Genomic DNA, 26,643 nt, shown 5'->3' on the forward strand with positions numbered 1-26,643 from the left:
CTCGATTCTGTTAAAGTAAAATGAAAAACGAAGTTTCTGATTAACCAGGATCTCAGGTATGCTTATATCTTCTTTGTTTTGACCCCCCCCCCCCCTCCCGAATTTTTCTTTTTCTTTTACTAAAACCGGTTTAAATTTAGAGACAGAAGCTATTTCGAATTTAATCAATTGTCAATTAATTAATGTTTCAATGATATCTAACATTGTTGACAGATCTAGGCAGAAAACTGTAGCAAAATGGGATTTTTACGGATTTTTTCGTCAGGGTCTACTTGGTTAAGAGCTTATAGCGTGAAAAGTAATCCGTCAACATATGATTTATTTTACCAAATCTTTTTTCTAAGATGTCAATCTATAGAATAAACACCATGAATTTAAGTTTGAGTCCATAAAATAGTAAAAAATTACCAAACGCGATACTAGCATTGCATTTTTTGTATTCCCTTTTGATACATCAGGTCCATAAAGCGTACTTACTTACAATAACTTGCGCAAAATCATTGATGAGATATGGCTTAAATAAATATTTATACTCTAGCTATTTTGTATGTTCAGTTCTAATTTTCCCAAAATTGGTAATTATTTTTAGGAAAAACGAACGTCTGCCAAATTTCATAATTGTCAATAATTTTCGCAAGGGGGTACACCCGTCTGAGAGGTGATAACAAACAAACTAGCATGTAAACATACATATTTTCTTTTGTATATGTATTGCTAGAATGTATATTTATCATTTAAAGCTAAGCTTTTAATGATTGAGCCCATTTAGTGCCGAGTATAGGACTACCTTAACATATACAAAAATTACACAATAAAGTTGATTAAGCATAAGAAATGTGACTGCAAATTTATAACTTTCTTATCTGATTATGGGGAATTATTGATAATTTCATTTTATATGCAATGTTCAAAACAAGTTCTGCCTATTTGAATATACATGTATTACTTGTTTGCACACTGAAATTCTATCTCTTTCCTTCTCGAACTTTGTGTAAATGTTTACCTAACTTTGTGTCTTTCACTACTAAAGAGTTTCTACTCAACATCAGTCTACTTACCGTTGCATATACACGCTGCATGAATTACTTGCAGGACTGCCTCGGACCAGGAGAAGATATTTTTGCGAGCTGTGGTGGCAGAGTTCCAGAGATGTGGGTTGGAGGAAGCCGAGTTTGCCAAAATTTACATACAACATACAGCATTGTGTAGGATTGATGGTAAGTGTATTGTTGGTAATTAAAGCACTGGTTTAATATACAGTCCAATTAAAATCATATAATAAAAGGTCAAATCCTATCATCAAATATAAGTATTCTTCAGAATTTGAACGTAACCCTCTGCTCAGAAAATATGCATCTAAAACACTCAGGAAAATTAATTGGCCAACCCTTTGATTATAATTATTTTTTCAACATATTTATCAAAGAACTGTTGCATATAATACTTGATAAATTTTTTTTTTTTTTTGACCCAACGTGGACTTTTTGCATGTGACAGCTTTTGCTAATTCACATAAAAAAAAAATCATACAGAAATAAATATGTGTGCAATTATTTCTTTGTTATATAGGACTGAAACCTCCATCTACCACAGAAATGGCCAGAGTATGTGCCGGATTGGGAAGTGTACGATTGCTGCTTGTGGAACATGGCCGCAATGACCTTCAAATGAGAGTGAGGCTGAATGTTAGTCAGGACGATGTTCTGTATGCTCTCAAGGAGAAAAGTGGAGTTTGACCAAAATAGACTGTAGCTAAATCAAGTTGAAAACTGTGCTGCAAAAGGATTTAGTGTAATTTGCTCATGCATGTACATCTTCCATATTGTGTTCAAATGCTCACTGTATTCATATGAATTTAGAATAATATATTCTCATTAAATTTATAACAAAGTTTTAATCTGTTCAATATTTATTAAGCTGATGATGTTCTACCATTCTATGTAATTTTAATATGATAATTGAATAAACAATTGATTTTGTTAAACAATTACCGGTATTTTGTTTTTGATCATGAGCGAGAATGGTTTAGGTTGTAGTTGATTTTATTAACCGGGTTTTCCGAAGGAAAAATCCGGTTATTAAAATGGTGAAAATGGCGGGCGGGTGGGCGGGTGGGCAGCTGCCAAAAGGGTACCCTCATTGTACGGATAACTCTTCCTACAGTTTTCAAGATTGGAAGTTGTTGTGTTGCAGATCAATTGTATATATATCAGAGGTGTGCATATTGCTAGGATTTTGATTTCTGATAATTTATGAAAAAATTACCAGCTTTTGAACTTTGTCATTTTTTGGCAAAATATTGCATATAGGGTACCCTCATTGTACGGATAACTCCTCCTACAGTTTTCAAGATAGGATGTTGTTGTTTTGCAGATCAATTGTACCTATATCAGAGGTGTGCATATTGCTATGATTTTGATTTCTGATAATTTATGAAAAAAATACTAGCTTTTGAACTTAGTCATTTTTTTGCAAATTATTGCATATAGGGTACCCTCATTGTACGGATAACTACTCCTACAGATTTCAAGATAGGAAGTTGTTCTTTTGCAGATCAATTGTACCTATATCAGAGGTGTGCATATTGCTAGGATTTTGATTTCTGATAATTTATGAAAAAAATACTAGCTTTTGAACTTAGTCATTTTTTTGCAAATTATTGCATATAGGGTACCCTCATTGTACGGATAACTCCTCCTACAGTTTTCAAGATAGGAAGTAATTGTTTTGCAGATCAATTGTACATATATCAGAGGTGTGCATATTGCTAGGATTTTGATTTCTGATAATTTATGAAAAAAATACTAGCATTTGAACTTAGTCCTTTTTGGCAAAATATTGCATATAGGGTACCCTCATTGTATGTATAACTCCTCCTACAGATTTCAAGATAGGAAGTTGTTCTTTTGCAGATCAATTGTACATAGGGTATATCAGAGGTGTGCATATTGCTAGGATTTTGATTTCTGATAATTTATGAAAAAAATACCAGCTTTTGAACTTAGTCACTTTTTGGCAAAATATTGCATATAGGGGTACACCATTTCACTGGATATGGGTTGACATGGATTATGGATAAAGTTCACATAAAAGAAAACCCGGTTTGCTGTCACATTGACAGCTTTTCACTTGTATTGTACCTGTATCTTTAATATATATTAAAAATTTCCATTTTAAGGCGCCCTGTTATCAGCCGATTTGTCCACATTCATCTGACATCATTTGTCTAGAGCATATTTTCTTTCTCCTTGGTCTAATCTGGCTCATACTTCATCGACAGACTGACTTAAGGTATAGATTGTGCAGTGATCCTGAACAAAAATTCTATGTTAAAGGATCATAACAGCTTGTGTGCAATTCTTTATCTGAGCCATATACTCTCTCCCTTAAATCAATTCTGTTTAATGCTCCACCCAGCGAGTGCATTTGGGTGAAGGCTGAGCAGTGATCTTGAACCATCTTTCTAGGTCAAAGTTCAATGTCATATTAGACTCCTTTGAAATCCTTGTGGGAGACCATATATTCATCCCCTCAGCAGTATGTGGCTAATTGATTGTATATAAGTTTGTGGGGACATTAAGGTCAAGATTTAGTAAATGAAAGGTGCCTACAGGTTAATGAAATTCAAGATATAAATTCTTTCTATGATGCTTCATAACAATATCTTTGTTTCATAGGTTGTACAGGGGCTTAAATTTTTGGTAACTCAATTAAAAATCATGTTTTAAACAACCATTTTCTATGAAATATGTATGATAAAAGTAACAAATCTCGGAGTTTTGTCCATTTTTGACTTATGAAATATATCTAGAATGCCTACAGTCTCTCCAAAAACGGCATGAAACAAGCTCTTGACCTCCTCTTTAAAATTATGTCAAATTGAATATACCGGTAGGTACCGGGATAACTTTTCACGTGATTAAATATAGAATGTCAAAATATTGTTTTATTTTCTACATAATTGCTTTAAAGCTGTAAAATACGGGAAAAGATTCATCAAAATCAATTATGACGTCATAATGGTTCTAGCAAATAAAAGACACTCTGGAATCATTTACTAGATCTTGACCTTAATTTGTGGGCAAGGGTTCCCCACTAAAGCCACGAACATTGGTCCCCACGAACAATGATGATTCCCCAGTATTTCAAGTCTAACCAAAAATTTTCTGACAGACAGACGGCAGATGTACCCCTGTGATCAGAAAAACTCACTTCGAGCTTTCAGCTAAGGTGAGCTAAAAACCAACAAAACACCATGCTCTTTTTTACAAATTTAATTTGCATAAAATTGTATATAAGGAAATGTTGTACATGTATAATAATAAAAATCAAATGGCATAAAAAATTGTAGGCTAGTATGATATTATAAATCTGAATATATAATAGTGTTGCGTGATGGTCTTGATAATCACAGTGAGGTGAAAATACAACACAAAATACAACCATCATCACACTGAACATTAAAGCGCATATAATGTAGGAAAAAAAGATGCATCACAACTATTAAGACATGGACAAACAAAAGCTTTAACAAATAACATTTCTAAATCATGCACTCTAAAAAACGAAGTTGGTGTACATAAATTTCATTACTAAAAAATAAATATTAAATAATTTTGATTTATTCATGAATTTGATTGTATTTAATACATTTTGATTTTGTTGATTGCAGATGATCGTTCACCACACAGATGAAAACTGATAATATTGAGAAACTAGAGAAATAAAGCTAGATCTGTGCGTGTGCTAAAGAGTAACAGAAAATGTCACTGTTCAAAATGAGTGTTTTGGTACTTTCATAAAGGGTTTCTTGTGTTAGATGAAATACTATTTGAATTCAATCTTCTTAATAATAGATCATGTTGGTCATACATGTAATTTATTAAAAGCATTGTATTATAAATTGTTGACTTGAACATACCACGATGTTTTAAATATTAAGGTACATCTTACATTTACTTGCAAGAACTATAATATCAAAGGCAGTGAAAGACGAAGTCAAAAAAGAATTTGAAAAATATTTGATTTAGAAAAATATGTGTAGATGAAAAGCACCACAGAGCATTGTTTTTTAAGTCTGATCACACTCCTTCAGAAACAGTCATCATATTACGTACAACCTTTCACTCCGAAAACTAAATAATGCAAGAAATTTTACATTATATGTATTTTTGTGGCAATATGTCAAAGATCAACTTGTTAAATTTCTTTGAAAATAAACCTACACTATCTAAAGATGACATTGTAAAACATATCTGTTGAACATTGTGTAAATGTGATTAACAATAAAAGGATAATAATATATATCACACTTATAACTATGCAAATATACTTGATTAATATAAAAACTTTACAAAGAGCACACATCAATTATACATGAAGTATAAATGTAGAATATATAATAATTCTCCGGATATTTTGCACAGAATAAAACCTGTTAAAATGTCAAAAATCCTAGATCCATAAAGTAAACACCTACAATAATAGTTATACTTGATTAGAGATCATAGTCTCCTGCCTCCTGCCATCGGTACGCATTGTTGTCCTCTCTGTATGGATAGTTGCCTCTCTGGTAGGTGTCACCATACTGATCATCATAGCCGAAGGCTGGATTCATGCGGGCGTACGAGTCGGGCATCCTTCCTCTCTTGGAGTTGTTGTCGTACATTTGTAAAGGCACATTGTAATTATAGCCATTGTAATCTAGATCATCCTTCTGTGAATATTTGGAAGCAGAAGAGTCTCTTGATCTGCAATTTCCACAAAAATTACTTGTAAATACCGTGATTAATCAGATGAAGTGGCTATAATCACACTAAAGACTCTCAAAAGAGGTACAAGTACTGTATTTTAGGATAACTATATAATGTACTAAAGGAAAACAATTACATCAACTGGAAAAGAATACCGTCCGGTAAATGAATTGAACAGCCAGAATACATTTAACTTTAAGGAGGCTCATGCAGTGGTCAACAAATTACCCATTAGATTTATCTAAAATTTTAAGATATGACTTGTTTAGCTGTAAACTATTATTTCATTAAGAAAATTAAAATACACATCATTTATCTTTCAATTTCAGTATTTTCCTATATTTTTATAAAGAGCTCTTCCTCTAAATGAGATCAATACAGTCTCTAAAAATGGCCATGACCAATGAGCCCTCTTAACACAGAACTGCCCCATTTCTTTTTTATATCAAAATGTTCTGTAGAGGTCTAGTGTACCACTGAATATAAAATTAAATCCATGGCAACTGACTACATAGGGTGACTGACTGCATAGAGATGATTTGAAAAAAATTAACTCTGTCTCCCAAATGCTGGTTGCCCAGTGTTTGACTAGGGGTTTTTAAAGGGCCATTAAAGAACTGTCCTTACAATATGTGGGTTATCTTACCCTTTGAGAAATCGGACTATACTAATGACAACGAGAGCGATGATCATCAATAGAGCAAATCCACCCACAGCCCCTCCAATGATGTATGGAGTGTTTGATGTCAATTCTGAAAATGATTTAACACGCATATGTAAAATTGTTAGTACCATATTTCAATTCTGCTCAAAAGGGTTTATAATAAATTAATCAATTACACAAAAATCGCCTCATGTAAAATGAGTATTTTGCTTTGAATATCTAGCTTCTAGTAATATTGTTTGATCTAACTGTTAATATTTTAAAGTCATTATACAAAAATCTAGTACAGTGTACTACATGTATATTAGAACCATTCACAATACATGTGCATCAGATCTATTTTTTCAACAGTTTTTATGGTACCTTTCATAGGACCATTAACACTTAATTGGGATATTTTTCACATACAAGCTACAGATTGAATAGGTTGGTTTCCTTTAAGTTTTTTGGAAAACACTTCAGGTTTGTTACGATGTGTAACAATTTACACAAATGTGTGTGATTTTTTAAGTTCCATGTCTGACATAGAATATACCTACCACGTGACACAAACAAGTGGAAAATACATGTTTTTGCTAAATCTGTTTTATTTCTTACTGGAACTTATGTCCATAATACTTTACAAAGAAAGAGCCCCCCCCCCCCCCCCCCAAAAAAAAAAAAAAATTATGCACTAATCTGACATCTTTAATAGTCATCTCACTCTGTATCTTTTCTGTTGAAATATATGTATGTACATCTTCAAAATGGCAGTTTTTTAATCACCATACAAACTGCATGTACAAATGTATGCATGCATGCATCTTAAAATTACCTGCTTGGTCTTCACACTTTGGTCCTGAGAAACGTTCCATACAGGCGCACCAAATTGTCACCTCGTTTGAGCCACAGCTTCCTCCATTTTTACAGTAGTTTTGATTTGTTTCGCATTCAGCTGAAAAAAAAAATATAAAAAATTACTGTACAGAATAGGAAAACACAAAGAATTATATTCAACTTAATTCCATTCTAACTGGTTTATCTGCCTGTTAAAGTCAGCCTTGGACATGCACATGTATCATGTCTGGGATCATGCAGTCTTATGAGGCAGTATTAGCCTGGGCAAAAGTCATCTTATGAACTTGGAGTTCAGAAAAACTTTGTTGAACTTGCCAGATTAGGATTAACATCTTGCACTGAATGGTTGTAAAACGTTTGTCACAATGACCACTTGCTATATCATATGCCATATTGCAAATGATTCTGCAAATAGCTGATGTATAGTTTATTCCAGTCCCATGGCAAAATGAACTGCCTATTTTAGCAGTAGTTAGACAGTTCTTTAGCAGTTTTCAAGCAGTTCCAAGCAGTAAGGGTTTTAGTGGCAGGTCAAAACTGTCTAGGTAAAAGTATAAGCAGTTATTCTAAGCAGTTTTCTTACCAGTTTTTTCAGTATCAGCAGTTATAGGTTAATACACACCTCACAGGGGACTTGCATCATTCTAGAATTCATTTCCAACCAGTTACAAATCTGGGTCACTAGCCGCTGCCAGATAAAGCTGACCACTCAGAATCAAGATCAGAGATAACAGGAAGTTTGGTTGAAAATTTTGAATGTATCAGTGCCAGTAGGGGCAGTTAAGTGTGCATGCGATATTCACCACAGAAAATGTTGTGTATGGGCAAACTCAAATAAATTTATGGATTTTAATATGTTCTAAGGACATTACATATATTTCTCTTAAGGTAAATAAAATATTTCAAATAAATTTTCATTGAACAGTTTTTAATAATGGTCTGGTTAGATCACTTAATTTACCGGTATATAAGATCAGATATAGCTAGTGTATGCATGGGAATTGACCCTTAGGGAAGGGTGAGCTAGACTACAATGGTCAATCAAAGGTCTGCATGAGAGTATCTAACATGAAAACATCTTAAAATAACAACTTTTCAAGAACAACTTAATGGGAAGAAGCTTATAAGGTCATGATTGTAATTTGAAGTCTTACAATAATATATATTTATATTTACTATGCTAAAAGCTATAGCTAAATGCAGTATCCACATGCAGTGTAGATACAAGTTGGCTTAAATGGTACAATATTGTACATGTATGTCTTTATGTAATAATTTATTCTTGAAAATGTTAAAACTTATTCATATAACCTATAGATGATATCAGCAGTTCCTAGCAGTTTTCATCTTGATTATACTTCACGTATATTCATTTATGAAAACCATATTAGGAAATGAGCAGTTTCTGGCAGTTTCAAACAGTTTTTACCAGTTTACATCAACTCATTTAAATTTTTAGGCCAAAATAACTGCCTTAAAACTGCTAGATAAGTGGAAGGCTTAAAATTACTGCCTGGAACTGCTTATATTCATTATGAGACATATAGGGGAATCCAACTGCTAAGAAAAGTATGGAAGGCTAAGGAACTGCTAAAATCTGCTTAGATAACAAAACTGGTACTGCTAAGGAACTCACTGCAGCTTAAAAACTGCCTTCCACTTTAACATGGGACATGTTCTTTATATTCTAAATAGTAAATAGACAGACACCAAAGCAAAACAAATGATCATCGATGCAAAACCTGAACAGTCACGCACTGAATAAATTCTAGGTGGCCTGCGAAGAGGTAACAGGAGAAATCGTACTCTAATGAATACCTATAAACCGGAGAATATGTACCCTTGAATTATGGGGAACATTTTCATGGGCAAGCGCACCTAACATATATCTATACTACTATATTAAAATAATAGACTCAATTTTTTTAACTTTAATACCGATAAATCGGAAGAGTACTGTCTTTTGTTTTATATACAGGTGAATCTCAATAACTCCAACTTCAGGGGACCATGATTAAACTTCCGAGAGATCGATAGTTTATAAAAATTCCAGAAATTTTTGTTCCGGTCATTTTGGTTCTAAAATTATAATAGCCGGAAATTTATATTTATAACATGGAAGGATAGTCTGACATGATTTCCATCGTATTGACTGCTACATTACTTTAATTTAAACAATACAGAACTTAGTTCTGTGGTTATTAAGTGTATTTTTTCACGTTAAAAAACTTTTAAGCATATTGTGTTTTCATTACGATAGAGTGGTTTTAATAAAGAGCAGTTTATCGTAACTTTCACAAGTTGTTGAAATTAATAGATCAGTTACAAATTACCTATCTACCCTTTGAAGGATGCAAGGGGTAGTGTTACTTACGTTATCAACCAATTAACACTACCACTGAGTACTAAGTACCACTACTCAGGCAACACTTGTTTGTGTGTAACTCAATTATTGCAGGCTCATAGCATCAGGAGGGCCAGCCCCTCCCCCTTTTTCTTGCAGCAAACATTTTTTTGTAAGTATACATTAAAAACCCGAATTATCAAGGAGTTGGTCCCAACTTTATTTGTAAAAACTGAAAGCAAAAAATAATCAAAGTAACCTATTAATTAAGGTTTAATTGAAGTTAAGGTAAATGCATTCATTTTCTCCAGGTGACGATTTCTCCTGATACGTCTTTTCACGCCATCTAGCGTTATTTGGTGCATGACTGTTGGTTTTGCATCTGTGATCATTTCTTTTGTATCGATGTCTAGATTTTGCAAAGAACACTGCTGGTCTTGTTTAAAGCTGTTATGTTTCGCAAATATTTTAGCATGTTTTGCATTAGAGTCTTTTTTACCCTTTCTGCCGCCCATAGTTATACATGTACCACAAAACATGTTGGGTTATAATTCAGAAAAAAAACCCAATTACTATTATAAATAAAGAAAAAAGAAGTGATTAAAACCAAATTTTGGTTGTAACACTCACACACACAGTCGTTTTCTGAACTTGAGCCTGTGGATTGGGTGTACTTCTTTATACTCCCTGTACAACTTTTACAGCTTGTTTTCCCAGCCTGGTCCTGATAGGTGTTCTGTGAACAATTCATGCATTGGTTGCTTGTGCTATGATGGTATGATCCAGCTGGACATATTTCTGTAAATTACAACATTATATTAATATTTTATAAAGAACACGATTACACAATTTTCACATCAAAGCATGCCAGTGCTTGTAGCTTTGTAGTTGATCGATCCTTAGATTTTTACCACATGACTTGTTGTCGTTGGTTGAAATATATCCCACTGTACAGGTCACATGTTTCCCCACAAAAGAAGATTCTGACAGTGTTAATCCCTAAAATGATATAAAGTAAATTCAAAATCTGACAGATTAACATTTTCAAAAAAACACTCATACTGAGGGAAAACACCTTTGGGTGCAAAACACATACAGTTTTATATATAACATTAAAGGGACATTTTAGATGAACTGACCCCTATAAAGATATATTGTATAGACGTGTTACATGTACATCTATACATTAGAAGAAACATAAAATGATAAATTTTGTAAATATTAAAGAATAATACACATATATACAGGGTTCTCATTAAGTGCCAGCGAGCCGTGATTTTGCCATCTTTTTTTTAACAATGGCCTCAGTAACTTTACTTTCAAAAATTAGTAAGATCATGTAGAGAAAATTCAGTACTGCAGTCGAGGTTTTCGGTTATCACGTTTGCTTTATTTAAAATAGTGAATGTAAAAATAAAAAATCGCTGTAATTTAACACTTTTCTTATCAGATTACGATCCCGTCTATAAAAAAGCGATCGGACTGGTTCATGTTTTACTTTGCAATTTTCTTTTCTGGTTTTGTATGAGGCATGGAGAACCAAGTAAAATATAAATGAATTGATGGACCAATTGTTTAAAAATTAAAAATGGTGCGAGATTTCTTAAATTGTTTCCAAAATTGGATGAAATTAATTTCATTCGTCTTTTATGTGGTATTTCTTTGCAATACTAAGGGCATATCTTTTTTATACTTTAACATAAATCATTTATTGTCTCTAGATTTAATAATTCACAAAGAAAACTCTCTGCCATTCTTAACTAATTTGAGGTTAAGTTGACGAAGTACTGATTTTTTTCACAAACCCAACATGTTGGGTTGCCACACGAGAATGTTGACCATTCCAAACCCAATGTACTCTATAAGTGTGTTTCAAACTTTTTTCCAACAAAGAATAACTGGTACTTACTACTTTTTTAATGGATTAAACTGGAACTTGCACACTCATCAAAATTGTGATATTATTTGTTATCTACTCTCTTCCTTACACCTTAGACATTTAATCAAAAATATTAAAACATTTAATCAAAAAAGTTAAAACACTGCTACCAAAATGAAAAAAACTTAATTTAAGTACAAAAACAAAGAAGTAAGATAAATAGGCTCTGTGCTATATGTCGCTTATGAAATTTTTGTTTTTGCAAAATGGGCAGCCTTAAAAAGTGTCAATAGTTATAAATAAAACAGGTAAAAATCTGTCTAGAGGTCCCAGATGCCACCTCCTGTAATATGAATTTCAAAATTTTTCCTGGGGAGGACCCCCAAACCCCCAATTGCTGAAATTCTGCACACGAAAAATCTGGATACTCATGGAGGTACCTCCCTCTATTTTAAAATCCCACAAAATTATTTTAAAAAATTCCCCTCCCCCACGTTTTCCATGTACTCAAAAGATAAAACTCTATTTTAAAACTGGGTTAAGCTACTTCAACATTATAACTGGCTTGATAGTCTAAAGGGACAGGATGACTGAAAAAAAAGATGTACTTTCTGATTAAGATAATGAAAATAAGAAGAAATATACAAAATTTGATCATATTGGAGGTTTCATGCATTGTAAGTCAGTTTACAGGTCATTAAACTCATCCACTATTAAACATGTTAACAAAAACGAGTTGATCTGGACATTGGTTTGAGTGTCACATAACTGGGATTGCTGTCTAAGAATAGTTATACATTGTAATGGGATGGACACACTGAGGAAAGAATTCAAATTTTAAATTATTCGATGTCTGTAGGAAAAAAATGTATTCATAGGGAATGCATCTTAATAATCATGGAAATAATATTAGTTCTTGAAGACATCAGGTTTTACTGAGAGGCCGCTTATTCATATTTGCCACACTGCAGTGTTTCCATTCCCTGTGCTTGTGTGGCTATGAAGCGGAAGAGAATTTAACTCTATATTTGTGTTGGCCCAACAATAATTATATTTTTTCCTTTTTCATTTGATTTATTCACTTCTGAACCATTGTTATTTTAAAGTTCATCTTTTCATGATACATTGTATATAAATAATCATGAGGAATTCATGTTCAAATTCATTTTCTTGTAAATTCTGGGTTTGTGCGTTGATCACCACGTCGATCTCTATCAAAATTTTTAAGCAGATTTCATATATTCAATATACTGGTAGTTTTACATATTATTATGATAAACAAATAAACATTTACCGCTGGTGTATATTCTTCCTTTTGTGTTTCTAAATCCTCCTGAAGCATTTTTTCTGTTTGCAATTCTACATTTTTAGTGGTGTCTGTAACAGTTTCACTAATAAAAGATAATTAAAAAACATGCTATACATATTTTTAATAAAGAAGCTTATAGACTATACAACATATAACTAAAGTATGCAAAATCCTAATGCACTACTAAACTTAATCACTTTTGCATAAAAAAAATAGCTAGAAAATTCTACACAAGATTGGGTCAAAGGGAGAGAAAATATGAACACCCTTAACTTAGAGGCATATTGCATGGGTGAGGTATGAGCCCTACTGATTACCGGTAGGCCAAAGAGGAAAGAATGGTGATTTTATCTGATAGAAAGAGAGAATGATCACTATGAGTACCCTCAGAACAGGGCTTTAACTAAATTTTTCTGTAAGTACATGTATTATACCAACATAATACACTTAATAAGAGAAAAGCTGTCAATGTGACAACAAACCGGGGTTTCTTTTGTGTGAGCAGTATCCATAATCCATCTGAATTGATAAACACTACCTATCCACAGAAATGTGCACGTGGTACCCTATATGCAATACTATGATTATAAATTCAACAGCTGGTATTTTTCACAAAAATTATCCAAAATCATAAACCAAGTAATATGCATACCGATATCTCTGAGATACACACCCTCACACACATACACACCGGTATCTCTGATATATGTCCAACAAAAACTTTCTTTCTTGAAAACTGTAGGAGGAGTTATCCATTTAAGAGGGGTAGCGTATATTTAAAATTATGCGAAAAAATGACTAAGTTCAAGAGCTGGTATTTTTCACAACAAGAGGCCAACAGGCCTTAACATTCACATGAGTACCATAGCCCATACACAGACCTTTTGAGGATTAATACAAATTAAATATAAAACTTGTTTGACTCTTTAATTATTGTAGTTTTTTGTAATTACATTTTTTAACAATGATTAATGATTAAATATCAACAAACAAGGGAAGATAACTCAATTAACTGTTACATCCCCTGGCCTAGACAAACTCTTGCCAAAGACTTTCATGATATGTTTAATTTTGAAAGACAGCTTCATTCTTTCTCTTTTTAAATACCGGTATGTACTCATTTCTTTCATTAAAATTCATGTGCTGAATGAACAAAATATCCGTGAGCCACTGCTCATGTACTAGTGATACCCCCACTCTGATGTGAATATGCAAAATAAGCAAACTCAATATCGGTATTTAAAAATAACAGGAAACTGGCATCCGATTGGTACAAAAATATATTCCACAATATGGCATGCATAGGCAAACAGAGTTTTAAAATTTCAAGCATCTGCAATAAATAATTGCTGAAAAATCTTTGGTGAAAATTTTATTGAAAAATTTCGGCTAAAAATAAACACTATCGTCATTTGACAGGAAGTTGACATCGGATTGGTTCAAAAATAAATCCTACCATATAGCATGCATATAAACAAATAGTGTGTTTAAATTTCAAGGATCTGTGAAAAATAGTGGCTGAGAAATATTTGACGAAAACTTGTTTGAAAATTTAAGATCAAATAAGTTGTCATCTAACAGGAAGTTGTTATCCAATTGGTACAAAAATATATCCCACGATACGGCACGTCTATACAAACTGTTAAAATTTCAAGCATCTGCAATTATAGCTGCTGAGAAATCTTTGACAAAAATTTGTTTGAAAATTTAGGCTAAAAATAAACAAAGTCATCATTTAACAGGATATTGGCATCCAATTGGTACAAAAATATATCCAACAAAATGGCATGCCTAAACAAATAGTGTAAAATTTTAAGCATCTGCAATAAAAAGTTGCCAAGAAATCTTTGACCAAAATTTTTTCCAAGTCCAAGGGCCCTAACTTTGCTGAAAATTGCTCGATCATACCCAATATTGAACTTGACCTAGATATTATCATGATCAACCTGTTTTATAATCAAATTTCATTACAATTATGTTAATCCTTTGCAAAGAAAATGAACGGAAACTGTTAGTGGACCGACCGACAGACAGACAGCAGCAAAGCAATATGCCCTCCCTTCTTCAAAGTGGGACATAATAAAATTAGCTTAACGGAGTTATATACAAAATATCTGCACAATGTTGGATTATAGATCCTGTAAAAAAAAAAAAATTCCCTGCATATTCTTATGTTTATCATTGAGCCTCGTAATGGGATGATTTTACACTCGTATCATATATTAAGCATTGCAGTTCTCGAGAAGATGACCAAACTTAAACAACTGTTTATATATCGATTATAAACCTTCATCAAACTTTGAACCCCATATAAGGCTGAAGAATTGTCAAGAGGCCAAGGACTAAACAGTTTTAAAGGGGCATGGTCATGATTTTGGTCAAAAATTATTTTCCCGATTTTAATATTTACAACGCTTTAGAGAGGCATTTAAATAGGCAACCAAAATTTGAGTGTCATTTGTTGAGTTATAAGCGAGTACAGAGATTTAAATTCCTCGCTATGTAAACAAAGTGATTGTTTACATTTTGAACGTTGAAGTAAAAATTTCAGTTTTACACCTAAAACAAATGTATAAAACGTTAGGAACTGTTTATCTTTGCTTAAAATAAAAGAAAAGATAGACAAGTAAGCTGGAAAATGATTTTTTTCTAGCATATTGAACCTATGTAAACAAGAACTGGGCACGAGCCTTGTTTATATGACAAAGAATTGTGAGCCCTGTATCTTGCTTATAACTCCACATACATGTATGACTCTCAAATTTTATTTCATCACTAGAAATGCATTTCTGAATCATTGTAAATAATGAAAACATAAAAATAGAATTTGACCAAAATCGTGACCATGCACCTTTAAAGAATCAACAATATGTCAAATGCTTGAACAAAGTAAAACAATATACCTTATGATAACATTAGAGATTTTAATTGAGTGAATTGAGAGAATGTAAAAATTTGTCCCCTATTGTGGCCCCTTCCTACCCCCTGGGATAAAATTTGAATCTACACTACATGAGGACGCTTCCACACAATTTTCAGCTTTTCTGGCCAAATTGCTTTTGAGAAGAAGATTTTTTAAAGATACCAACAAAGTTTCAATAATTTTTAATTATCTCCCCTTGAAAAAGGGTGTGGCCCTTTATTTTAACAAACTTGAATCCACTTTTCCTAAGAATGCCAAGTTTGGCTGAAATCAACCCAATGGTTCTGGAGAAGAAGTCAAAAATGTAAAGATTACGGACAGACAGACGGACGCCGGACAAAAAGTGATCAGAAAAGCTCACTTGAGCTTTCAGCTCAGGTGAGCTAAAAATGGTATAAACTGGCCTTGTAATTTTTAATAAAAAATAAAAAATGTAAAATTGTTCACACACAATGCAAGATGCACACAACAAGGACAGGGACCAATTGCAATAGGTCTCCTATCATTTTCACCATTTCAATAAACAGCCTTTCCTATCTGATAAAAACAGATTCAGGATATAGCTACTTGCACTTAATATTGTCATGGACTGATCTCACTCCCATAGCCTTGAAGTGAAGATTACAAAATTAAACTAGTACTGTGAGCAAGCTCACAATTGATACCCCCCGCTGAGAAAAAATCATAACTCATGTATTTTTTCTAAAATTATAGAAAATATTTGATGAATCTATTTCACTGTCCATTTTCTATAAATAACAACTGCTCCATTTTTTAAAACTGTTAAATTTGAGTACACAAACCAATTTCTATTCTTTAAATTCCCTTTTATTTCAAGTTAACTGTTAACGCATGAGGACATTTGCATCGTTATGTTAACAAACATGACTCGAATCAAACGAAAATCCACATGTCAAGCAGCCATTTAATACAAACATTTTGAATTATTGGAATACTAAGCCTAATTTTTTTCCGATTTTTTTTCCCCTTGTCCACTCTTTTTTTATTTTTGCAAAAAAAAAAGAAAAAAAAATACATTGGGGCAGGCCATTTTCAGAGAGAAGGGGATGAGAATCTAAACAATAATTTTATGTGGCCTGAGACAAGCAAGCTTTATGTCAAATTTTATCTTCTAATTATTTCCATTAATACAAGACATGACACAGACAGAAATTAAGCATTTTTTAAACAATGACCTTGAACTTCCTCAATTCACCTTGGGGGTCAAGGTCATGACACATCCTCAGGTTATAAGCAATCTTGTGAATTAAGAACTTCCAATATTTGTCCATAAGAAAGATATGGAAAGGACACAAATTCTGCATTTTTTCTGCCAGTGACCTTGACCAAATGACCTTGTGTCAAGGTCATGACACACCCTTAGTTCATAAGCAATCTCTGTGTGAAGTAAGAACTTCCAATGTTACTCCATAAGAAAGATATGGACTGGACACAAATGTTGCACAGATGGACGGACAAGGTGATTCCTATATACTCCCCAAACCTTGTTTGCAGGGGGTATAACAAGTGTTCTGAGAGTACTGCATTAGCAATACATTTCCCCTTACACCAAATTTTAAAAAAATGTTATTCTATGTGCTAAATGGGTTTTGATAAAAATTGGTAAAGATGTTTTTGAAAGAAAAAGGTTCTTTATTATACATACCCCAAATCAGGTATGTTCAATTCAATATCAATAGTTGAAGCTTCTGTTGCTCTCTTCCTTGAAGTTGCTTTCTGACAGCCTTTGATTGTTACATCTATAGATGCAAAGCAATTACTGGTCTCTTGTAAACTGCAGAGATTGGAAAAACGTCTGACCAATTTCCTGAGGTGTTCTCTTATTCTACCTAAAAGGTTTGTTTTGATTTGATTTTGGGTTGTTTTATCTGAACAATCCACTGTAGCCTTGTATTTTAGATTGAATGTATAAGTCTGCTGTACAGGTACTGCAGGGGCTTGTGTTGTTCCCGAGTCTGAAAGAGTAAATAGATAGCTACAACAAATTAACCTTCTTTAATGAACATCTTTCATATGAAATCTGTACTTGATTTTTTAATTTAAAGAGACAGTAAGGCACATCCTAATACAAAACCTGACTTGAAAAAAATTTCCGATTGGGTTCAGTATTTTTGTTCTACTCATAAATGTATAAACTTTCAGAAAATTACGAAGTTCTCCATTAAATAAATTTAATCATTTTGATAAAATCAATAATTATTTTGTGGTCCATAAATATATATACATTGCATTGTGTTAAGTAGTTCCACCTTCTATACTATTAGGCATGCATATTTATTATAAACGATTTTGTAAGAGCAAATACGTTTTCTATATGATCATATTGGCCCCACCTGAACCTGATCCAGGGGCCATGAATATCATAATTTTGTAGAGGGCTTTTTGGAATTCATAACCATGCATTTTGTTTTTACCCAACACATGTGGAAGTAGAGAAGAAGATTTTTGAAAATCAGGCTGCTTTAGCATATTTGGCCCAGCCTTTGGCGCCCCTAGGGATGTAGAGCCATGAATTTCACAATTCTCTTACCATAGAGATGATTCACACCAAAATTGGTAACCATTGGCCTTGTAGTTTTCAAACATAGGAAATCACAGATTACAAAATTCACCAAACGATGCATTACCTTTATGAGGCATCACCTTTATGAGACCACCTTTATAATATTTTATGAAAATCAAAGTTAATGATCTTGGATATTTATGGATACTGTTTTGAAACAATATTGTTTATCAAATGTTAGAAAATAGTTTGATAATCATACTAGACGTTGACCCATGCGTACACGGGTTGACATAATGATTGCATGTGATATCGGACATTAATGAAATAGATACATGGACACACTGTATATTGTTGACATTTATATAACCAAGCTTTAAACCTACAATAATGCTATTAATTTCAATACACTCTGCTAAGTAAGAATAATCTAACTGTGTCTCGGGACAGGCCTTCACCACAGTTAAAATGCCTCTCATATACCTGTAATGTAGCAGAAAATTGCAGAAATGCTCCAAAAAGATTTTGGAGAAAATAAAGCTGCAATGAAAATAACAGTCAAACTGTTCTTAACAAACCATTTTGAGGCTGTAAATACCTTTCTTCAAAAATTTAATTTGCGTGTTGTACATACATGCATTACATACCAGGTACATACATACATACACACACACACACACACACACACACACACACACACACACACACACACACACACACACACACACACACATACATACACACGCACAGCAGCGATGCTATATCCCCCACGCAACAAGTTAGGCAAGGGGATAAAACCAGGCAAAATCAGATGAAGGGCAATTAACTCTGTTTTTACAAAGGGAGTTAACTATGAATAAAATATAATTATTATACAATAAAAATATCACCTTATTTAGCTATCAATAATTATATTTATTGATAATATTTAATAGATATTTAAGTTTAAGTAATTGCAGGGCTGATTTTAAAGAAAAATATCTTATGTGAAGACTCACATTTTTTTCAATATTCAGGATAATTGATATCTATAAATGGTATCATTTTGATTTATAAAATTTAACAATGTCTTTTTTGTGTGAAGGGATTAAATTTAAACGATACTTAATAACCTGTGAATTAATTAGAATAAGAGCTACAAAGTTCCTAAGGTATATGCAAACATATACTTGTACATGTACAATATAGCAGATCAAGATATCTATAATTATGTGTCTCTAAACGTGAATGACTACATTAATGTTTTAATGAGGAATAAACATCACTATTTTGTGATTTTTATTAAATGAAACAGATGTAAATAGTCTATGTCATTTGTAAAACTGAACACAGGAAGTACACACTTTCAAAGCATATTGTGAAAATACTATACATAGAATTTCAAATCGCCGCATACAATCATTAGTTTATTTCCTTAACTTTAATTCCCATATGGTCTGGTGCTTGCATTTTCTCATTAAAGATATGCACGAAGCCTTTGAAATATACCCATGCTATCCTCCAAAAATGGAGGATAATTTCACCCACAATGCAAAGTGACTTTCCATATATGGTAAAAATCAGCAGCCATCTTGAAATTGAGCTATCCTCCAAAAACGGAGGTTGCCTAGACCTGTTAACACTAGAATACATAATAATAACTTATTAAAAAATGGTACATTGTCTTTAATCAATTAAAAGTTTTACTGTTCCATTCTTATAAACAGATCGTCACATGGTTCCATTTATCACTAGTGGGAAGATAACATTGCGCGGTAAAATTGAAACCAAACTTGAATGGAAAAAATTATTGCAGTAGGTCTGGGGAATGTTTTTAAGTTTTATTATTTTATTAGTAAAGAGTTGTTAGTGGAAAGTATAAATAGGAAATATTTTATGGTCAAATTCAATCTTAAAATACGTAATCGGCAATTATAAATACTGTTGTTTATACAGTAGGCTGACAGCGGTTGTGCTAATAATCTTAATAACCCTAAGGCTGAGATCTATACGGCAATTTCACTCCCTGTGTATATAAAAAGTACTGTTATAAGAGTGATTATAGTTCATTGATTAATTATTGTCCAATTCTTTGATTATTGTTCAATAAAATTTTTAGGAAACGTATGTATGTCGTATATCGTCATTTTCAAGTCGTACAAATAATCGATATATTTCTAACAGTGGCTATGTAAAATAATAGCGTGTAACTGCATTACTGGATACAAAGTAAACAAGTTTCATCAAATCATAGTAATTGCTACGCTTTCTGCACTTGAGATCCCCCTTTGAAGTCCGACACGAGACAGGTGCATGCCTTTGACACCGGAAATAGTTAAACAAACATTGACCACGCGCCGAGTCAACAGGTGGCTGGTTACGTAATGGCGAATACACTGGCGATAGTCAGAGTGGATAATTATTTTAATGCTTGGGAATAAAATATTTCTGTCAAAGTAAGTTTAGTTTTGCATAACATGCGGTATCGGGAATTGTTTACAATGCAAGCGACTATGTAGGAGTTGCCAGTATTTGATTTTCTGAAGTCTACATTTGATTCGATACATAAAAATTCCAAAATACAGGCAATATTTCCCCTCCTGTTAAAAAGCATAAACCAAATTCAAAACAATGTAAAACCACGGTCAGTAGGTGCATCTATACAGTTATCATAAACAAGATATCCAAAGTTCTGTTTTCTAGTTATTTGATGTATATGAAAATGGGCAATAGAAATTATGAAAATTGAAGTGTGACTGTGCCACTACCTCAGTATGCAACACACCCAAGAAGAATTTATCCAAACAACATGTGTGATTATTCAATTGTTACTTGTAACACCTACAGTAATTTATAACAGTTTATTTTGTGCCATGAATTATAAATCTGTAAAACACAAAAAGATGGACCAAAATATGTACAAAAGCAGCTATAAAAGTCTTTGGGAATAGGTACGTGATCTGGTGAATTTTAAGATTCATGAACTGACAGTGAAATGGCAAAGTATGCTAAATTGTGTTTTGATGCTTGTTGTTAATATCTTATATCCTAAACATATGTTTTACATTGAACATTAATTAAAGAAATTAAGATTCAAAATTTGTATTTCCCAGTTTAGTGAAAATCAGTAGTATTTACCGGGACGGGAAATACCGGTACTAATAATACCATCGGTATTTCCCAGCACTGGTATTTCCCGGCCAATCCTGACAGTCACGAGTGAAAATGTCAACGCATTGAAAGATTTAACCTCACTAAATCCACACAAATATGTTAAGCGTGTTCCAAGTATCCCTTCGCACGTAAACTGTTGCACAACAAGCAACTTCATCTTTGTCAGTTTGACTCATTTGTCATGCGTCAACATTCAAACATGGCTGCTTTATACAAAGAATTTTCATTTTCGATATGGAATACCAAACCCAAAGTTATAAACTGATTGACCACGATTATCACTATTTTTATTTTCGTAAATTACTAATATTTGAAACAGAATTTGCCAATAATTTTTGCAATTTACATTTTCCTTTCCATAAGGATTATTTATGCCAAATTACGTTGAATTTGACTCAGTAGTTCTTGAGAAGAAGATTTTTTAAAATGCATCCCCCTTTTTCTACAGTTTCGAGGTTTTTTTCCGTTTTAAATAAAGATCAGTCTTTCATTTCTGCAATTTATAACCACCTTTCTATAGGAATGCTTTGTGCCGGTTGAAATTGGCCCAGTGGTTTTAGAGAAGAAGTTTAAAATATGAAAAGTTTACAGACGGATAGACAGACAGATGGACAAAATGTGATCAGAATTGCTCACTTGAGCTTTCAGCTCAGGTGAGCTAAAAATTGAATCATTGGTCATCTTGGGTTCCAAACATATATCTTATGAAGCTGTTATAAAAAAGGTACCGTATTTTTCGGAAATTAGGTCGCTACTTTTTTCCTGACACGTGGACCTCGCCCTATTCATCGCTTCGCCCAATTTATGTTTTTTTTTTTGGTTGGAAAATTTGATATGAAATTTTGCAAAAATTTATGCAACCCTTCAATAAAATCATGAGTGTTTACTATAATACTGCTTGAATTTCTGTGTAAAAATCGTATGGATTTTAATCAATATACTGTAGTAATTTATCATTTAAACAAAATTAAATGTAAATAGATTTATTAGGGTCTTCCGTTTCCAACGGAAGACCCTCTTGTTATTCTTCGGTTTCTTTTTATTAGGGTCTTCCGTTTCCAACGGAAGACCCTTTTGTTTTTCTACGGTTTCTTTTTTTTCTTATTCTTATTATTATTATTCTTTTTATTTTTTTTCCAACTCAAATATTTCAAAAACGCTTCCATCGATTGTTTTGAAATTTGCAGGTTTAATGTGTATCTGAAAGATCTCTATGATATGAAAAAATTATTTGATGACGTCATCAATTTTGTCAGATATTGACGTTTTTCACGTTTTAAAAAGTGATTTTGTCCGGAGCTTTTCTCATTTTTGATTTAAGGTAAAGCTATGAGATTTACAGAAAAGGTAGAACTATCGTTTTACTTATGACATAAGGCTGGAAACTCAATTTGGACACTTCCGGTCGAAACCGGAAGCAAAACCATTTTTTTTAAATTTTCATGTTTTTCAATTTTAAAACTTTTACGTACGTATCTTACAGTATTTTTCATGCTGAGTTCAAAACTGAAATCCTTTTTTGAATCAGACGATGCATTACAGAGATATAGGGGTTTAAAAATTGATTTTTCCGGAAATTTTGATTCCACGTCCTTGGTTTAAAAAATAGCGTTATATTCAAAGTAAAATTAACTCGTACCAAAAATAATTGTTAAGTCGTACTTGATCACATTCGGATTTTTTTTGGTAAAGTCGTTCTTGAAATCGGAAAGGTTTTTGTTAAGTCGTACCTAAATCATTCGGATTTTGTTAAGTCGTACCAGAAATAATTCGATTTTTTTCATCTTTTTATTTAGTTACTTTTGTTATTGGTTTAGGAGCTCTGCTTCTTATAGGAACTTCTAGCTTTACTTCCGACATTAACGGAAGACCCACTCGTTGCTTTGCAACGAGCTTTGCTCTAGTTATTATTATTATTCTTTTTCTTTTCTTCTGACTCCTTTTTTGCTTCATAACTCAAAAGGTTTTTAACTGATTTTTATGAAATTTTCAGAGATTTTTGCAAGTTGGCGTCCCTCAAAAGTATTAAAATTTTAAAGGGAACGTCACTCCCGTTTTGACGTGACGTCATTTTTAAAAATTTAAAAAAGTCATTTTGTCCCGGATTTTTCTCAAAAACGCTTTAAGATAGAGGCTTGAAATTCTCAATGGTTGTGATTTGGTCGAGTTACCTCTGTAATAAGGCTTAAAATGAAAATTGGTCGCTTCCGGTCGAAACCGGAAGTGAAACAAATTTTTCGAAAAAATGAATTTTCTGATCAAATCAAAAACGAATATGTGTTTTGTAGAGCTTATTAAGCTGAATCTAACACTGAAAGCCGTTTTAAAATCGGACGATGCATAACAGAGATATCAGGGTTTAAAAATTGATTTTTCCGGAAATTTTGATTCCGCTTCCTTGGTTTAAAAAATAGCGTAATATTCAAAGTAAAATTAACTCGTACCAAAAATAATTGTTAAGTCGTACTTGAACACATTCGGATTTTTTTTGTTAAGTCGTTCTTGAAATCGGAAATGTTTTTGTTAAGTCGTACTAAAAATCATTCGTATTTTGTTAAGTCGTACCAGGAATAATTCGATTTTTTCATCTTTTTATTTTCGTTACTCTTGTTGTTGGTTTTAGAGCTCTGCTTCTGACAGGAACTTTCAGCTTTACTTCTGACATTAACGGAAGATCCACTCGTTGCTTTGCATCGAGCTTTGCTCTAGTTCTTTTTCTTTTCTTCTGACTCCTTTTTTGCTTCATAACTCAAAAAGTGTTTAACCGATTTTAATGAAATTTTCAGAGATTTTTGTAAGTTGGCGTCCCTCAAAAATGTTAAAGTTTTAAAGAGAACGTCACTCCCGTTTTGACGTGACGTCATTTTTAAAAATTTCAAAAAGTCATTTTGTCCGCGGCGTTTCTCAAAAACGCTTTAAGATAGAGGCTTGAAATTTTGAATGGTTATGATTTGATCGATTTACCTCTGTAATAAGGCTAGAAATGAAAATCTATCACTTCCGGTCGAAACCGGAAGTAAAACAAAATTTTTGAAAAAATGAATTTTCTGATTTAATCAAAAATGTATATGTGTTTTGTAGAGCTTATTAAGCTGAATCTAACACTGAAAGCCGTTTTAAAATCGGACGATGCATTGCAGAGATATCGGGGTTTAAAAATTGATTTTTCCGGAAATTTTGATTCTGCGTCCTTGGTTTAAAAAATAGCGTAATGTTCAAAGTAATATTAACTCGTACCAAAAATAATTGTTAAGTCGTACTTGGACACATTCTGATTTTTTAGTTAAGTCGTTCTTAAAATCAGAAAGGTTTTTGTTAAGTCGTACTTAAAATCATTCGGATTTTGTTAAGTCGTACCAGGAATAATTCGATTTTTCATCTTTTTATTTTAGTTACTCTTGTTATTGGTTTAAGAGCTCTGCTTCTTACAGGAACTTCCAGCTTTACTTCCGACATTAACGGAAGACCCACTCGTTGCTTTGCAACGAGCTTTGCTCTAGTTCTTTTTATTTTTTTTCTGACTCCTTTTCATCTTTATAACTCAAAAAGTTTACAACCGATTTTAATGAAACTTTCAGAGATTATGTGCAATTATAATACCTCAAAATTTATGAAGTTTCTTTGAAAATGTCACTTCCGTTTTAACGTTACGTCATTTTTAAAATTTTAAAAAAGTCATTTTGTCCGCGGCGTTTCTCAAAAACGCTTTAAGATAGAGGCTTGAAATTTTCAATGCTAATGATTTGGTCGATTTACCTCTGTAATAAGGCTCGAAATGAAAATCGGTTACTTCCGGTCGAAACCGGAAGTGAAACAAATTTTTCGAAAAAATGAATTTTCTGACCAAATCAAAAATGAATATGTGTTTTATAGAGCTTATTTAGCTGAATCTAACACTGAAAGCCGTTTTAAAATCAGACGATGCATTACAGAGATATACGAGTTCAAAAAATGATTTTTCCGGAAATTTTGATTCCGCGTTTTTGGTTAAGAAATTAGTATCAAGTTCTTGGTTATATTAGCTTGTACCTAAAAATTAATTGTTAAGTCGTACTGTAACACATCCGGATTTTTTTTGTTAAGTCGTTCTTGAAATCGGAAGGGTTTTTGTTAAGTCGTACTCAAATTCATTCGGATTTTGTTAAGTCGTACCAGGAATAATTCGATTTTTTCATCTTTTTATTTAAGGTACTCTTGTTATTTGTTTATGAGCTTTGCTTCTTACAGGAACTTCCAGCTTTACTTCCGACATTAACGGAAGACCCACTCGTTGCTTTGCAACGAGCTTTGCTCTAGTTATTATACTTTTTCTTTTTTTTTCTGACTTCTTTTTGGCTTCATAACTCAAAAAGTTTTTAACTGATTTTTATGAAACTTTCAGAGATAATGTGCAATTACAATGCCTCGATGATGTAAAAGTTTCTATAGCAACATCACTTCTGTTTTTACGTTACGTCATTTTTAAAATTTTCAAAAAGTCATTTTGTCCGCGGCTTATTTCAAAAACGCTTCAAGATAGGAAGTTGAAATTTTTCGTGCTTATATATTAATCGTTTTGCCTCTGTAATAAGGCTGGAAATAAAAATCCGTCACTTCCGGTCGAAACCGAAAGAAAATCAAATTTTTCGAAAATTTGAATTTTTTGATCAAATAAAAAACGTATATGTATTTTGTAGACCTTTATAAGCTGAACCTAACACTGAAAACCGTTTTTTAATCGGATGATGCATAACAGAGTTATTGGGGTTTAAAAATTGATTTTTCCGGAAATTTTGAATCCGCCTCGTCGGTTTAAAAAATAGCGTAATGTTCAAAGTAAAGTTAACTCGTACCAAAAATAATTGTTAAGTCGTACTGTAACACATTCGGATTTTTTTTGCTAAGTCGTTCTTGAAATCGGAAAGGTTTTTGTTAATTCGTACTTAAAATCATTCGGATTTTGTTAAGTCGTACCAGGAATAATTCGATTTTTTTTTTTAAATTTATTTTAGTTACTTTTGTTATTGGTTTAAAAGCTCTGCTTCTTACAGGAACTTTCAGCTTTACTTTCGACATTAACGGAAGACCCACTCGTTGCTTTGCAACGAGCTTTGCTCTAGTTTCTTCTTACATTTCTTACTTAGACCACTGACTGAATCATCTTTCGATCATTATTATATGCTGTCATGCATTTTGATCGTGTGCTTACGATAAACAGGAAATCGATTTCGCGCGGTAAAAGTAAAATGAGAACCGTACAAAGGGTAATTATGGGAGA

At 32.6% G+C, this 26,643-nt stretch overlaps 2 protein-coding genes across 2 annotated transcripts in view; one reads left to right on the plus strand and one right to left on the minus strand.

Annotated features, from left to right (window-relative positions):
- The window catches only part of LOC128164935 (uncharacterized), a 29,979-nt gene extending 27,992 nt beyond the window's left edge, over positions 1 to 1,987 (plus strand). The window contains exons 44-45 of the mRNA XM_052829047.1: positions 1,093 to 1,217; positions 1,570 to 1,987. Of these exons, the coding sequence (XP_052685007.1) occupies positions 1,093 to 1,217; positions 1,570 to 1,736 (292 nt within the window). The 3' untranslated portion in view covers positions 1,737 to 1,987. The remainder of the gene's footprint in view (positions 1 to 1,092; positions 1,218 to 1,569) is intronic.
- A 2,271-nt stretch (positions 1,988 to 4,258) lies between these two features.
- The window catches only part of LOC128165057 (uncharacterized), a 109,632-nt gene continuing 87,247 nt past the window's right edge, over positions 4,259 to 26,643 (minus strand). Inside the window, exons 58-64 of the mRNA XM_052829261.1 lie at positions 17,376 to 17,685; positions 12,772 to 12,868; positions 10,510 to 10,597; positions 10,229 to 10,396; positions 7,232 to 7,351; positions 6,400 to 6,505; positions 4,259 to 5,750 (exon numbers count right to left, since the gene is read on the minus strand). Coding sequence (XP_052685221.1) covers positions 5,498 to 5,750; positions 6,400 to 6,505; positions 7,232 to 7,351; positions 10,229 to 10,396; positions 10,510 to 10,597; positions 12,772 to 12,868; positions 17,376 to 17,685 — 1,142 coding nt within the window. The 3' untranslated portion in view covers positions 4,259 to 5,497. The remainder of the gene's footprint in view (positions 5,751 to 6,399; positions 6,506 to 7,231; positions 7,352 to 10,228; positions 10,397 to 10,509; positions 10,598 to 12,771; positions 12,869 to 17,375; positions 17,686 to 26,643) is intronic.

This window comes from Crassostrea angulata, chromosome 10 (genome assembly GCF_025612915.1).
Source record: "Crassostrea angulata isolate pt1a10 chromosome 10, ASM2561291v2, whole genome shotgun sequence".
In the NCBI taxonomy this organism is placed as follows: Eukaryota; Metazoa; Mollusca; class Bivalvia; order Ostreida; family Ostreidae; genus Magallana; species Magallana angulata.